This window comes from Nycticebus coucang, chromosome 1 (genome assembly GCF_027406575.1).
Source record: "Nycticebus coucang isolate mNycCou1 chromosome 1, mNycCou1.pri, whole genome shotgun sequence".
Classification (NCBI taxonomy): Eukaryota; Metazoa; Chordata; class Mammalia; order Primates; family Lorisidae; genus Nycticebus; species Nycticebus coucang.
The window spans coordinates 162000087-162016900 of NC_069780.1; the positions used below are offsets into that span (position 1 = coordinate 162000087).

At 38.8% G+C, this 16814-nt stretch overlaps 1 protein-coding gene across 1 annotated transcript in view; it reads left to right on the plus strand.

The window, feature by feature from the left end:
• Positions 1–16814, plus strand: part of MROH2B (maestro heat like repeat family member 2B) — a 107821-nt gene that overhangs the window by 29870 nt on the left and 61137 nt on the right. Inside the window, exons 12-19 of the mRNA XM_053598847.1 lie at positions 520–642; positions 2200–2313; positions 3986–4142; positions 4279–4319; positions 5237–5378; positions 5909–5952; positions 7900–8007; positions 14811–14927. Coding sequence (XP_053454822.1) covers positions 520–642; positions 2200–2313; positions 3986–4142; positions 4279–4319; positions 5237–5378; positions 5909–5952; positions 7900–8007; positions 14811–14927 — 846 coding nt within the window. The remainder of the gene's footprint in view (positions 1–519; positions 643–2199; positions 2314–3985; positions 4143–4278; positions 4320–5236; positions 5379–5908; positions 5953–7899; positions 8008–14810; positions 14928–16814) is intronic.

Below are 16814 nucleotides of genomic sequence, written 5' to 3' on the forward strand. Positions count from 1 at the left end.
TTGCTCAGGCTGGTCCCAGACTCCTGAGCTCAAGCAATCCACCTGCCTTGACCTCCCAGAGTGCTAGGATTATAGGAGTGAGCCATTGTGCCCAACCCCCAAATTCAAAATCTTAAATGCTCCAAAATCCAAAACTTTTTGAGCACTGACATAATGACAAAGGTTATGCTCAGAGGGAATGCTCACTGGAGCATTCTGAATTGGGGATATTTGGATTCGAGATGCTTAGCCAAGAAATATAATATGAATAAGCAAAAATCTTAAAAAATCCCAAATCAGAAGAACATTTCTTATCCCAAGCATTTTGGATGAGGGATGCTCAGTGACTAGCATTGTCCAATTTATGAACAAATAAGAAGTAATAACGAAGCCATTTGATCAGGATCAGAAAGGCTGATCGTCCAAATTATGTTCCTTTTTAAAAAGGTTCCCACTAAATGGTCCTTAAGGTCATAGAAGAGGAGAAGGTGAATCTGCCAAACCTAGTAAAGTGTTGCAACTGCGTTGTTCTTGCTTTAGGTAAGGAACTCCACCCTCCTCCTCATCCAAACCATGTGTGAAAAGTGCTACATTGAAGCTCGGGAAGGATGGCCTCTGATTGACTATGTCTTCTCTCAGTTTGTGCTGTCAAACCGGAACTTGGTAAGAGAGGGCTACAATTTAGTGGGCTGCACCAAAACAAGTGTAGTTGTCTCAACTGGGTTTCTTTAAAATATCACTGGGGTTCAACTGAAGAACTGACTTGAATTGATATTTTAGTCTTACCACATTCATAGATAATCCTTTTTTCAGCCTCAAGTTTCTCAGTCTCTTTATGCTAATATTCTGGCTAACTTATAAACACCTTAGGTTAAGTCCCAGTTTTCCCTGAGAAGGAGGCAATGAGACCCCCAAAGACTTGGGCTGGGTGTGGTTTGAGAGGAGCGTGGACTGTTTTAGGGAGAACAAAGGAGATATCAATACCTGATGTACTGGTAGCTCAGTCTTTCCGGGATGCTATAACAAAATACCACAAACCAGTGGTTTATAAACAACCCACATTTATTTCTCACTGTCTTGAGGGCTAAGTCTGAGATTCAGTCTCTGGTGAGGGTCCAGTTCCTAATAGATGGTACTTTCTAACTATGTCCAAGGAGTAGCTGGCTCTCTGGGGGGAGCCTTACATGCGGGTAATAATCCCATCAGGAGGGCTCCATCCTCATCACTTTATCACCTCTTAAAGAACACGCATCCTAATATCATTACCTTGGAGGTCAGAATTTCATCATATGAATTTTGGTGGGACACCAACATTCAGATCATAGAAACTGGGGGTGCTGAAATCCACATGCTTAAGATCGCAGTATTTTAGCAAGTTAGTCACAATTGAAATTACAGCCCATGCCACAAAGAATCAATGTCTTGAAAATTTTTGCTCCAGAGAAAACAGCAAAGGGACAGAGGGAATATCTAGAGTTCAAGGAGCCTCACAATTTTTGCTTTTCTATTTTAGCTAGGGGTGTGGGTTTCAACCCATTCCTCCAAGAGGGCACTTTCAAACAGGGAATTCAATGTGGGAGACCAAGATCCCTGGGTTTTATGAGTCCTTTAAATTGAGTGACTATGTTGTAGCTGGGCCCCTTGAGAATTTGGTACCCTGGCATTTTTTAATGACTGAAATAATGTAAAATTAGACTAGGCCCTTGGGTGTTTACACATGTTAACCACTTGCTTCCTGCCCAGAACCTTTTGCTCTCACAGCAATTATTAGTTGCATATACACTGTTTCTTTATCAAGCAGAGGAGATAACTCCAGGGTCACCAGGAGAATCTGTAAATTTGTTCTATGGAAAGAATGAATGTCTCTGAAAAAGTTAACAACCAGTTGCTGACACACAAAAGTCTGGTTACTCAGGATGTTATCTAAGACTAAAAACAACACAGAATCCCCACATCCTCCTCTTCCTCCCCAGCCATATAAAAGCTCCCTGCTGCATTTCTTTAGGAAGGACAGATGTGAGGTATTTTGCTCTCCCATCTTCTAGCTTTTGCCAAGGTTTATTCTCTGTCTCCAAGCACCAGTGTCACACTGTTGGGCCTAAATCTGAGGTTCTACAGCAATTGCATCCTCTAAGCAGATCTGAGAACACATCCCTGCAAGGTCAGAGGACACCAACAGTGGTGATTATTAACAAATCACCTGTTTCATCTTTCTTCAAGGAGAAACTAGCGAAAACTAACTCCCAGGAGGATGAAAAGAAAGAGAAATCTGTGCAAGAAACAAGTCTTGAGGTGTTAAAAACTCTAGACCCACTCGTCATTGGAATGCCTCAGGTAAGGGATCTCTTTTTGCCACTTACAGTTACTTTGATTACCTGCCTAAAGCTCTGCCCACTTAGAAGTAAAAACCCGACTTTGTGCTCCATGGATCATCAGTTTTCTGATGCTCTGACTAGAGGAAGTGTATTGTGGTGCTCAGCATCCCTCACACTGTCGTTCCCCAAAACCAGATGTCAAATTAGTTAATTAACTCAGATAATTAATATAAATTATCATGTACCTGAATGGTACATAACAGTTTATAAGCACCTTAATATATTATTTCTCTTCCTCTAGCACATATAAATACATTAAGTAGTGAGTGATGGCTCTCGATACCAAACTTTGCCTATTCATTGATGAAGGTGTTAAAAGCAGTCATTCTCAGGCCTCACTGGAGACCTAATTAATCTGAAACTCAAGGGAAAATACTTAGAAGCTGTATTTTCCACAAGGAAAATAGCCTGAGAAAGGATTTATTGATTGGAAATACATGGCAGAGCCAAAAGACAGTCAACAGACTGACCCATTATTGTGAATCAAAGACTGTCTAGGATAATGTGTGGTTTTTTAATTATCTTGGATATTACGTGCAAATCTCCAGGCCACATTATCAAACCTACTGAATCAGCATACTGGACCTGGGGCCCATGAGACTGCAATCACAGAAGTTCCAATATTTCTGATACTTATTAAACACCTGAGATATAAGTACGTGATGAAAAAATAGTCTAGGGCCAAAGTCTCAAGGGCTTAGAATGCCAAACTTCCCCACCTTATGGTGGATAAGCCAATGAAAAATTTAATAAAGAATTGGGCGGCACCTGTGGCTCAAAGGAGTAGGGCGCCGGCCCCATGTGCCGGAGGTGGTGGGTTCAAACCCATCCCCCGCCAAAAACTGCAAAAAAAGAAAAAAAATTAATGAAGAGCTAAAAATTTAAATTGATAATTGTAGGAAGCCAGTGGATTGACATGTGGCTAGACTAAGAGCAAAGAGGCTGTGTGTCAGATCAGACAAACTCATAAGAACAAGAGCAACATCATCACTATAGTAGTGAAACATAGAAGGGCGTGAGAGATAAATAAAAAAGGGACTGAGCTCAATGATTAAATACAGATGAAAAGGAAGAGGGAAATGTACAAGCTGACACCAAAGTTTCCATTAGGACAAAGGAATTGTCTGAAGAACATGAAGCATAGGGACATAAGAAACTGCAGGTGTTTGAGACCTCCAGAGCAGGAAGATGAGAGCCCGAAGCACAGAGAATAGCCCTAGTCTATTCAATATCCTCTCCCAGTGTTCTCACCTGGGGAAGTCCCACACAGACCCGGGAATTTGGGGAAATATATGGAACATTTTTTGGCTGTCACATTAACAAGGGAATTACTCGACAGTTAGCCCAGGGAAGCTAGACCACCTGCAGTGCCTAAAACTGTCCCGCCCCATTTCCAGCAACAACTCTATGGAGAACCCTGCCCAGCACTCACTACAACTAGCTCCTGAAAATAAAGGTGATGTGCAGGGATTTATTTTATTGAACAATTTCACCTTGATTTGACCTGAAAAGCAAAATAATAACAAACAAAAGAAAAGTCTCTGAATGAGAGAGAAACACGCAGGGAGGACCTGGGAGAAATAACGAAAAAGAAAAAGTAGTGCTTGCATCGCGCCCTATGTTTTCCACAGGTGCTATGGCCAAGAATCCTGACTTTTGTGGTACCTGTAGAATATACAGAAACTCTGGACCATCTGTTCAGTATCATCAGAATTCTGCTTATGGCAGAGGAGAGGAAGAAGCAGAGTGCCAAGGAATCAACAGCACTTGTCATCTCTACAGGAGCTGGTTTGTACATTCATAAACGAAGCAAAATTTTCTATTATGAGAGACTTGTTTCCAGAAAGGCTACAGTGCTTTGATCTTATACCCAACCCCAATCTCTAACCCCGACAGTGCTGATGAAATTGCTTTTTCTTTCTAGTGAAACTTCCTTCACCACAGCAGCTACTGGCCAGACTTCTGGTGAGTGAGTCACAAAAAACCAATGCAGGAGAAATTTAACTTGATAAAGATAATTTGGTTCCAAATAAATGCCAGTAACAACTACATAGATACTCCAAACCAAAAGAAAACCTCAAGGGCCATAATAAATGTTCTTCTATGCTAATGACACTCATGAATATTTATTATTGGTAAGATTATCTTCACAGTCCGAAATGCCCATTAAACTCTGTGATTTTAAAATGAGTGTATATTGACTCTCCATAAGTACCAGCAAATAAATTCCACAGCTATTTGGATTTTTTTTTTTTTTTTTTTTTGAGACAGAGTCTCACTATGTCGCCCTCATAGAGTACCCTGGCATCATAGCTCAGAGCAACCTTAAACTCTTGGGCTTAAGGAATTCTCTTGCCTCAGCCTCCCAAGTAGCTGGGACAACAGGTGCCCGCCACAATGCCTGGCTATTTTTTGTTGTTGTAGTTGTCATTGTCATTTAGCAGGCTTGGGCCAGGTTTGAACCCACCTGCCTTGGTGTATGTGGCCAGCGCCCTAACCACTAAGCTATGGGCACTGAGCCCCTTCTCTGCCTTTGGCCACATATGTAAAATCATTTTCTCAAGCATTATTTCCACATGCCCTTATTTAATTAATAGATATGTCTAAGTGTTGGTTATTCTCATTTATTTTGAGTTGGTGATTGCCATGTATTTTTTTCAATTTATCCCCAGGGGGAAAAAAATTTTTTTTCAGGAAGACAGACTAAGTATTAGCTACCCCCTAGAACAAAAAAGAACATACTGTGACTGATGTTTTGTTAAAAGATTATCAAGTCTCAGAATCAAGGGAATCCAGGAAAATGGTAAAAAAGAAAAGATAAGTGGGCTTTTTAAAATATCCCACTTTTTAAATTGGTGAGAACTTTCTCTTCCATCCTCCAGGTAATATCTGTGCTTGCCAGTTTAGGGAAATTACGCGGGGCTGGTGCAATTGGACTTTTGAAGATAATGCCTGAGATAATTCACCCAAAATTGGTAGACCTATGGAAAACACGATTACCTGAGCTCCTGCAGCCTCTGGAAGGTAAAGGCAGTGGGATCTGGTCTTTATTCCAGGAAGCAAGAGCATCAAGACATTATGCACCATTTCTCTGAATAAAGTCATTGCTCATTTTAGGCAATAAAAGCAATGAACTTGATGTGCAAGGTAGACAGCTATGGTTTTTTCCTGACTATGTTCTGTTTCTCCCCTAATACTCATACTATGAGAAGACCTAGTGAGTAACATGCTCAGGAGGAATTTTTATTTTTGTTCTGGTCTTCTTGTATCTAGAGAAACTTTCTTTTAGTATTTTCCTAAAAACGTATTACTCGTTCGCATTAGAATATCAACGTTTTCTAAGTTTTTATCATAGATTAAAGACTATCTCTTCACCTGACTAATACTTTAAAGTTGCCAGCGTAGATAATTTGATCTCAAATAGACATTCTAAGCATGGAGAAACTTGAAATGGGACTCCAGCATCCACTGGAGACCTGGCAAGGGAGAATTTGAGTCTTGTATTTCTTTTTTTTTTTTTTTTTTGCAGTTATTGCATCAATTTTTATTTCTAGGAAAGAACACCAGTATTGTGCTATGGGAAACCATGCTGCTTCAGGTAAGGGTTGCTTCGATGATATGATGAAATCAGCCAAAGTTAACCATTCTAACTAGCAAGAGCTAGTATACTAAGGGTAGTAAATAACACTTGCTTTTCTTGGGGTAAGTGTTAGAGTGTTAGAAGTGATCATTTAAGGATAATGCTCTTTAAGACACCACAATTTGAACAATCTTAAGTTTTCAAATAGATTAAGAATTTAAGGCAATTTTGAAAACTCAGTAATATTTTCCCCTGTGTCTTCTTAAATCTTCTTTAATTTTCAAGTATTTTGAAAATACTTATAACTCCTTATAACTACACTACATCCTTACATACCAAGTTGTGTGGTTGTATTTAACCTACAACTTCATTTCCTCCCCTATCTGCTGCTCTCTTTTTCCTAATTTCTAAAACCCAAGGGGACACATTGTATCCCTTTTCTAGAAAAAAAAAAAAATTCCCCCTCTCATCTCTGACCTTAATAACAAAACACTGCCACAGGCAATACCAAATCCCAGGAATCCTAAGCTGCAGACAGGAGTTGGACATCAGCTTTAGGGAGATTTTTTTCTTCATGAGGTCAAGGAACCCACAGAGAGGGAGCTTGTAACATAGGTCTCCAGTTTGTAAACCAGCCAACATGGGAATTACCTGTAGTTTCTGAAATTGAAAAAAAAAAAAAGAAAAAGGTGTGAATTTTCAGTCCCCTTTTCACAGCACCTCCCCTACCTCCCATCACCACCTTTTCCAGAATCAGAGTCTCTGAGGGTGAAACCTGAGAACTGGCATGTTTTCAAGGCTCCTACTAGTGATTCTTATCCAATATAAGTACTAAAACTGACTACTCCTCCACTCCCCTGGTCCTCAATTATGAGATCCACCTCTCCTTCCACTTTTATGCTTCTTTTATCTTCTCCTCCCTCTGTCAAAGTCATACCAGATTTTCACTTGCTACTACTTTTCCTTCTTTTTTGACAGTAAATGACCAAAGATCTATTCACATAAAAACTAGGTAATTTCCCCTGCTACTATATTAAAATAACTATTTTTACTTGGAAGAAATTTTTTCTATAGTGGAAATCTTGAAAGCAGTCCTTTTCCCCCTTCCAATGTTGAATATATTTCTAGTCTTTTTTCAAAACTGTCCACATGCAACTTCTTCCCTTAAACTTCCATGGCCATTTAATTTATTTTTTTTTTTAAAGGCCCTAGTGAATGAGCTCCTCTTAAGAAAATGCATCCTAATATTTTTGTTAGTGTTGACATTAAGTGCCCTTTTTTAAGCTTAAAGTAGAAAAACATAGAAAAAATAATATATTTTAGAAATTACAATGGGGAGTTGTAATTTTTTGTCCTCCAAAAAGACAAAAATACTTTTTATTTGTTGTTCAATGAAGAAGGACATGGGCTCAGATTGTGACCCTGTCTGAGTGCAATTGGTAAAACCAGGAATCTTTATGTACTAGAGGTGAAGTTGGCAGAAATATACCTGGACTTCTGAATGTGTCCCTTCTTCAAGACATCTACTTCCTGACTCCAAATATCATCTTTCTGTTTTTGTTTTTTTTTTAGTATATGATAAGCCGAACTAATATCTGAAAATGAAGTTTTACCAAATCTATCAAAACTTGAAAAATGTCAACTTCAACTTAAGTTTCAGATCGGATTTGTTTCTATTTTGAGTCAGCAATTTTTGCTTAAGAGGGAAAAAAAGGAAGGCACTTAGGTGGAGTTATTTCCACAGTCTGTGTGTCTTATTCTTAGTGGGAATTCAGAACATTATTGGAAAGTGATTTTTTATATAAACTAAGCAGGAAAGTTCTTAAGGAACCACTTATTTTATGAGAAAAAAGGATAATCCCATTTTATATATATTTATTCTTTTAAAAGATAAAATAACCAAAAAGTATCAAGGGAGCATATTAAACCATCGCACTCACATCTAACTTTCACTTCCTACAACAGTTGCTCAAAGAAACCTTATGGAAGATCAGTGATGCAGCCTGGACCATTCAGCTGAGTCGGGATTTCATCCAGCAAATGAGCAGTTATAGCAACATCTCCATTGAGAAGGTTGGTTTTTTAGCTAAGTGGGAACTTTCAAAGTTACTTTGTGATTTAAAATGGCTGCTCAAGCCACACCATGTCTGTACTGAAAGCAAAAGGAGGAAGGAATAATTAGGTAAAGGACTTCCCTTCTTTTAAAGCCTGTTGTGGAAGGTTAAATACTACTTTCTCTTCATTTCATATTTAATCAAAATTTACTCATATGCCACATCTGTCTACAAGGAAAACTGGGAGGAATGATGCCTATAAGATACATATGTATCTGACTAAAATTTAAGGCTTCTTTCTGGAGGCTGAAAAAGAATAGATATTGGAAGGCAAATAGCAGTCTCTGCCAAGCACCAGGTAATGCTAGTGGGGTCTCCGTTTCCATTACGCCAGTCTTCTGAGGCTGGCTATCAGAAACCATCTACCACAATTTAGCAAAAGCTTAGCATTGAAAAGAACTCTCAAAAGCCAGTTCTCCCATTCTTCTGTCTCCAAACAGCCTCTGCCTAATCCTCCACCTTGTAGCCATCCATTCCAAATGGGGTTTGAATATATTTTCTGCTGCTTGCTAGAACTGTAGACTTAGTTCAATAATCTAATTTTTCTGGATCCCCACTATACTCATAATAAAACAGCAATAATACCCATGTCTCAGGGTTGTAATATTACAAAGGTCTAATCATATAAAGTCATAAGTGAAATGCCTAGCACAAGGCATGTCCTCAACATAAAAGTGGCTTTGATCATGGATTTTTATTGTATTAATATCATTCACAAATTGATTTTCCTGGAAAAAAATTTAACTGTCATCAGTTCCAATATTAAATGTGTTTTTTGATGAGTTGTTGAATTCTGCTTGCTAAGATCTTACTAAATATTTTTGCATCGATATTCATTAATGATATTGGTCTATAATTTTCTTTCTTTGTTGGATCCTTTCCTGGTTTAGGGATAAGGGTGATATTTGCTTCATAGAATGTGTTGGGAAGTATTCCTTCTTTTTCTATGCTTTGGAAAATGTTGTATAATATAGGTACTAGTTCCTCTTGAAAGGTTTGATAGAATTCAGATGTGAAACCATCTGGTCCCAGACTTTTCTTTTTTGGGAGATTTCATATTGTTGATGCTATTCAGTGATTGATATGAGTCTATTCAAGATTTCTAATTCTTTCTGGTTGAGTCTAAGAAGGTGGCATGCTTCCAGGTATTGGTTCATTTCCTTCAGATTTTCATATTTCTGGAAATAGAGTTTTTTGTAGTAATCACTGAGGAATTTTTGAATTTCTGAGGTGTCTGTTGTTATTTCTCCTTTATCGTTTCTGATAGATGATATTAGAGATTTTAATTTTCTATTTCTGGTTAGGTTAGCCAAATGTTTATCAATTTTATTAATCTTTTCATAAAACCAACTTTTTGTTTCATTGATCTTCTGAATGATTCTTTTGTTTTCAAATTCATTTAATTCTGCCCTAATTTTGGTGATTTCTTTTCTTGTGCTGGGTTTGGAGTTTGGAATATTCTTCCTTTTCCAGTTTCTCAAGATGATCCATTAAGTTGTTGTCTTCCTCTCTTTCTGTTTTCTTGATGAAGGCTTCCAATGCTATAAATTTCCCTCTTAGAACTGCCTTTGCAGTATCCCACAGGTTTTGATAATGAGCCTTCATTATCATTTTGTTCCAAAAATTTGGTGATTTCCTTCTTACTCTTGTCTTTTACCCAGCTATCATTAGGCCTAGGATTATTTAGTTTCCATGATGTTGAGTATGAAGATTCCTGTTGCTGTTGAATTCAACTTTTATTACATGGTGGTCTGAAAGAATACAAGGAATAATGTCTATTCTTTTAAATTTGCTGAAGTTAGACTTGTGTCCTAGGATATGATCAATTTTGGAGTATTATCCATGGGCTGATGAGAAGAAGGTATATTCAGTTTTATTAGGAGGAACTGTTCGGTAGAGGTCTGTTAAATCCATTTGTTCTAGGGTCAGGTTTAAATCTAATATTTCTTTGTTTAGTTTCTTCTTAGAGGACCTATTTAAAAATGTCAAAGGGGTGTTAAAGTCTCCAACTATTATAGTTAAAGTCTCCAACTATCAAGTTGTTTATATCCATTAGGGTTTGCTTTATAAATTGAGGAGCATTCTGGTAGGGTGCATAAATGTTAATTATCGAAATCTTTTCATGTTGGGTGTTTCCCTTGATAAATATATAGTGACCATCCTATCTTTCTTTATATTTGTTGGTTTAAAGGCAATTGTATCTGCAACTAACATTGCAATCCCTGCTTTTTTCCAGTTTCCATTTGCCTGTATTATAGATGTCCATCCCTTCACCCTGAGTCTATTTTTATCCTTTAAGGTAACATGAGATTCTTATGTGCAGCAGATATCTGGTCTGAGTTTATGCATGCAGTCAGCCAGCCTGTGCTTCTTTAGAGGACAATTTAAACCGTTCACATTAATTGAGAGAATTGATAAACCTGGTTGTGTTTGGGGTGTCATGATTTTCGGATGTCCAGTGGACATTTTTAATCCTTTCACCACTGTGGAAGTTGGGTTTTGTTAAAAAATTTCTGAGTGAGTTTACTTTGGAGGTAAAGCATTGCACTGGTTGTTATGGAGGATGGGTCTGAGAATATCCTGAAGAGCTGGTTTAGTTATGACAAATTTCTTCAATATGTCTATGTCATTAAAGTATTTGATTTCTCCATCACAAATAAACTCAGTTTAGCTGGATATAGGATCTTTGGTTGAAAGTTGTTTTGATCAGTTTTTGTTCTCCATTTGTCTGACTCTTTGAGCATTTGGGAACATTCAAAAGTTTATTTTTGTCTTTCGTTTCAGAGATCCTTTCTTCTGACTGGCCAACTCTATTACTGAGGGATTCTACTATATTTTGGAGCTCCCTGACTAACTTTTCATTTCCTTGAGCTCAGCTATCTCTTTTTTCATTGTGTCCATATCTTTGGTGACTTTGTCTTTGAATTCATTAATTTCTTGAGATAACTTTAGAACTACTCTTTGGATTTCAATTTCTATCTTATCTTCCATTCTATTCATCTTATTTGCGATCCATATTCTGAATTCTATTTCTGACATTTCAGCCATGCATGGCATCTTCAGTTGTATCTCCTCTGTCATTCCTTGGGGGAGGGGTTGATATACTCTGTTTATTCATGTTGCCAGAGTTCTTCAGTTGGTTCCACACCATGTTATTTTCCACCATTTTGTTATTAGAACTAATAGAGTGAGATTGAGTTGGGGTTCCAGGTAGTAGAGATAATCAGCCCCTTACCAAAACACTAGGCTTTGTAATTGTGACTTATCTCCTAAACCTTACAAACCCTTTCAGAGTTTTGGCCAGAGACTCTGAGGACCTACTTGGTGAGATAGTGCAAGCCAGCTCTATTTTGATATATGCCAACTTCTACCGTATCCTAAGAAGCCACGGTATTAGGTTGAAATCTCGGCTATGAAGAGATACAGACAGCTGTGATGCCCAGCCCCCACCCTTCAGTTCTTTTCTGCTAAAGAACTTTGAAGGTCAACCTCAGAGTGTCCCTGGGTGGATAGCCCCAGACACAAGTTCCAATTAAATTGTCTTGGGCAGTACAAACCCTGCTCAACAGAGAGGGATCCAAGGGTCTCCAATGGCACAGTTGGAGCTGGGGACCACGCCCCAACCCACAGGTCTCAGTCCACACCTGGCAAGCCTCTGTGTGCAGGCTCTTTTGGAGTCAGGGCACCATGCCCTGCCTGTGGGTCTCAGTCCACCCCCAGCATCCCAGCAAACCTCTGCTTGCTGGCCCAGCTGGATTCAGGGGACCACACCCCTGCCCACAGGTTTCAGTCCATTCCCAGAGGCTTGCCACCTCTGTTGGAATCAGGGGTGCACACCCAGCAAACCTCTGCTAGAGGGTTCTATTGGAGTCAGGGGACCATGCCCTTGCCCTCAGGTCTCAGTCCACACCTGACAAGCCTCTGCTCACAGGCCCAGCTGGTGCTGGGGACCATCCCTACCCATGGAACTCAGTCCACACAGGGCAACCACCCTCTCACTGAGGGCGCCATCAGAGCTTGGAGTTCTGCACTGCCTCCCTCCAGACATAGCCCGAACTGAGGGTCAACATCACCACTGGCCAGGCAAAGTCATAACCAGGGGACTGCTCCTCCTCATGCTGAGTGTCCCTTTCTTCCCACACTCTCTTTCTTCCCCACTAGTCAGAGATTCCATCCTGATGGTTGGCAGTCCACCCTATGCCCAGATCTCTCAGGAAAAGACACTCTGCTCTCTGCTGGGGGCAGCTTAAGTGTATTTCTTCCCACAAATTATTCACTATCAACCTCATCTCTCATATGTAACTTTCAAAATTCTGCTCACTTATTTACTCTCTAATATGGTACAGAGTATTGAGTCTTGAAGTTAGCCTGCCACGCCTACAGACACATGTTATTCCAACTTGCTGAGCACATCTTATCAGACAAACTATCCCTGTGCACCTAATGTCATACTCTTCACCCAGCAGCTTTGAGACCCACAAGCTCACTCCAGAATAATGCTGGCATGGGTAGGCAGAGCAATTTAAGCAATGGACTTCCTGGGTTGACTCTCAACCCTTATGTTGAACAGGAGTAATGTGTGTACTAATTAGCTTTTGTTACATAACAAACTACCCTCGGTGGCTTAAAATAGCAACCTATTTAGCTCACAATTTTGGAGTTGGCAATTTGGATGGGTCTTAGCTGAGCAGTCACCTGATCTCAACTAAGCTCAGAGTGTATATGGAAGTTGGCTGGTTTATAATAGTCTTAACTAAAACAACGTATTTCTCTCATCCTCCAGCAACCTTGCACAGGCTTGCTCTCAAATTGTTAGCTACAGGGTATGCAAGGTCTCTTGAAGGTATAGGCTCAGAACCTGCCCTCTGCCACTTTCACCACATACTATTGGCCACAAGATCAGCCCAGATTCAAACACAGGGAAGACAGAGGCCTTCCTTGGTGGAAGAAGATACAACATCCCATAGAAAGACACATGGATGGAGGAAGGACAGAAGACATGTGACTATTTTTGCACTACACAGTTGGGGTTCCTGATTTCTTGGCTCCTAGACCAAGCCCCAAAGCAGGTATATACAGTACAGTGAACCAAAATCAGCAGAGAAGAAACAGGTCAGCAAGACTGGATGGCACTGAGACTAACCTTTTACACATAATTCAGGTTTTCTCCTTTATGACATCTTTTTTTTTTTTTTTCTGCAGCACAAGACTTTCCAAGATTCTTTCCAAGGTGGAATTAATTAGACCCTAGCACTTTTGTCCCCAATTAATATTTACTTCTGTGTTGTACACAGTTTTCCTCATTATAATTCCCTTATCGTAGCAATCTTTTGCCTGGATGACTGAGAGTGGAGTGGTTGCTACCTATTCAGAGTCTCACTCTGGTTGAGGCTGCTCTCACAGAGCACTTGAGGTAACAGTAACGTTCCACCTGTTCTTCCAGCTTATGGCTCCCTCTTATCCCAAGTCAGACGGGTCTACAGGAGTTCTTCTGAATGGACTAATTTAGCTCCATCTATTTGGTTTCCTCTCCTGCATGTGACAAGATGGAGATTATCTTTTTTTTTTCTTTTTTTAAATTTCAGGTTAATGTGAGGGTACAAACAACTAGGTTACAATATTTGCATTTGTTAGGTAAAGTCCCTCTTGTAGTTGTGTCGTGCACCCAAAAGGTGTGCCATATACCCTTACCTTATGCCCTTTAAGTGGAAAAATCCCAACTCCCTCTCCTTCCTCCTCCCTTGCTCCCCTGCCCCTGACTTGAATTGAATTGAGTTTTCCTCCTCCATGGGTGTAAATTAGATCATCTACTGGCTTCATATTAACACTGAGTACATTGGATATTTGCTTTTCCATTCTTGTGATACTTTACTAAGAAGAATGTGTTTCAACTCCATCCAAGTTAATACAAAAGATGTAAAGTCTCCATCTTTTTATAGCTGAATAGTATTCCGTGGTATACTATAGCATAGTTTATTAATCCATTCCTGGGTTTCTGGGCATTTAAGTTGTTTTCACATTTTGGTGATTGTAAATTGAACTACAATAAACGATCTAGTGCAAATGTCCTTATGATAAAATGATTTTTTTTTCTTCTAGGTAGATGCCTAGTAATGAATTGCAGGATCAAATGGGAGGTCTAATTTGAGTTCTTTGAAGATGGAGATTTTAAATAAAGAGTTGCCAATTTGATATTATATAGCAATAAATGATTTGAGTCTTAGAAAACAAATTAAGGCTATCTTCAGAATAATATTTTTTCATTAAGCATGTTTATTCAATGAGCAGTTGTTAAGCAAATATTAGATACCAAAAACTGTAACGGGAAATGATACATATTATCCTCTGCTACCAAGAACCCAAATTCTGAGCATAGAGACAAACAAGAAAATAACCTCTTGGGGGTGGTACACAATAATAAGAGGGACTTTACCTAACAAACGGAATCAGTGTAACAAAATTCTTTGTACCATCAATTAATTCCAAACAATAAATAAAAATTAAAAAAAATAAATTACAATAGTGAGTGAAGGTATTTTGATGGCAGGGCACAAGTTATAGAAGATGACAGATCAAGAGCATATCTTAGGGGAAGGAAACACTTTCTTCTCAAGATTCCTCAAGATAATACTTGGATTACATGGTTATTAAAAAAAAAACCCACCTTCATTCCTTCAGATGGCTATTTTAACTCTTCCCTCTTTTCATCAAAATCTTGCTTTCCAACCTTTAAAATCCTGTCGCTTGTCTTTTGTTTTCCAGAAATTCCTTTGGAAAGCCTTGGGAACCACTTTGGCATGCTGCCAAGACACAGATTTTGTGAGCTCACAAATTAAGGAATTTCTTATTGCTCCCAACCAATTGGGAGACCAAAGACAGGTGGGACACCTTTCTCTCAGTTTCCTATTATGATGATCACAAATTGACCCTAACCACAAAACTTCTGAGAGCTCTATGATAATGTGTTACTTAACCAGAATAATCCATGAATATATTCAGAATAGCCCAACACTATTTTTCAGAGATATGAGAATACCCTATTTAAATATTGATACTTCATTTTTAATCAAATTTGTGAAAACTTTTAAAAATGCATTTTAGTTATTCTTACTTTACAAAGGTATCTTTCACATATTTTTACCTTGGCTTTATAAATTAGAGCATGACTGTGAACATCAAAATCTTTGAATTTAAAAGGTGAAAACGATGTCATAGAGCATTGGTTTTCAATCCAAAGAGAACATAAGTACAACCTGAAGAGATTTTGCAAGGCATTTACTTTCTATCATAACCTAGACGGAGAGCATATGTAAATGTGAGGAGGCAGAGGATGAGTATCAAAAAGCAAACAAATAAACAACCACCAACAACAAAACAAACCTTCCCAGGCTAATATAGACCACCAGTATAAAAATACTGTTGTGTGGTACATTAGATACTCTCTTAAGAAAGCCTTGAGATATTCTTTGGCCTACATTAAATGCCAGAAACCACTAGACTTTACTGAACTTTGAATCTAGTTTTATATTATTTTTTTTCCTTGCAAGATAATTTATAATTTCTTGCTCTTGGCAGTATTTCTAGCACCATTTTTCCATTTTAGTTCTTCTATAGGCTAGGGGGAAAAGTTGATTTTAGATATAAGGAAGGTCTGAGGAGTTCAAAACCTTTAAAAGACAAAACTATGACACCCATTTGCACTCCTGAAATACTGCTTGTACTTAACTCTACGTTCTTGGGTGTGTGCCAAACAGTTTGATGAGTAGAGTGTTAAAACATGTGTTTCTTAATCTCACCAAGTCTAATTTGCTTATATTGTTTTAACCATGGCTCTTTCAATCATGTAAGGCCAAAAGCTCTAATTCTGGCTTAGACTAGCTGGATTAAAATCTTGGGTCTTCAAGACTGGTCTAGTCTGTGGGTTCTCATGGTACCTCTAGCAGCATTTGCAACCAAATGAAATATAATCAGGTTCATGAACAAACTTCTATGAAGCTACTGTGGTGAAATCAGCCTTAGATAAGAAAGATAGGGAGAGGAGAATGTGGGTAGAGGAGATCATAACTTTAGAGTGTGAAACAAAAGCTTCTAGCTTTATAAAATAATCACTTAAGATACCAAAAAGTTTTAGCAGCAGAACAATCCTTTAAAAATGTCAACTAACTCAAGCTCAAAAAAAAAAAAAAAAAAAAATCTTTCATTGCCTTCCCACCAATCTTCTCAGATTAAAAGTCCAAAATCTTGGGCAGCACCTGTAGCTCAGTGGGTAGGGTGCCGGCCATATACACCGAGGCTGGCGGGTTTGAACCCAACCCCAGCCAGCTAAAACAACAATGACAACTGCAACAAAATAATAGCCAGGCATTGTGACAGGCGCCTGTAGTCCCCGGGGAGGCTGAGGCAAGAGAATTGCTTAAGCCCAAGAGGTAGAGGTTGCTGTGAGCTGTGACACCATGGCACTATATTGAGGGTAATATAGTAAGACTCTGTCTCAAAAACAAAAAAAAAATTAAAAATCAAAAAAAATAAAAGTCCAAAATCTTTAGGATGGTTTAAAAGTCATATTAGAACTCACCCTCACTATGAGGGTGCAAAATGAGGTCCTACTATCTGACCTCATTTTGCACTGTCCTCCTCCCTGATTGTTCATTTGGCCCTTCGATAAACCTCAGGGCCTTTGCACAAACCTTAGGGCCTTTACACATACCACCTAATTGGAACTCTCTTTTTCAGAAAGTCCAATGACTCACTCCTTCATTCATTTCA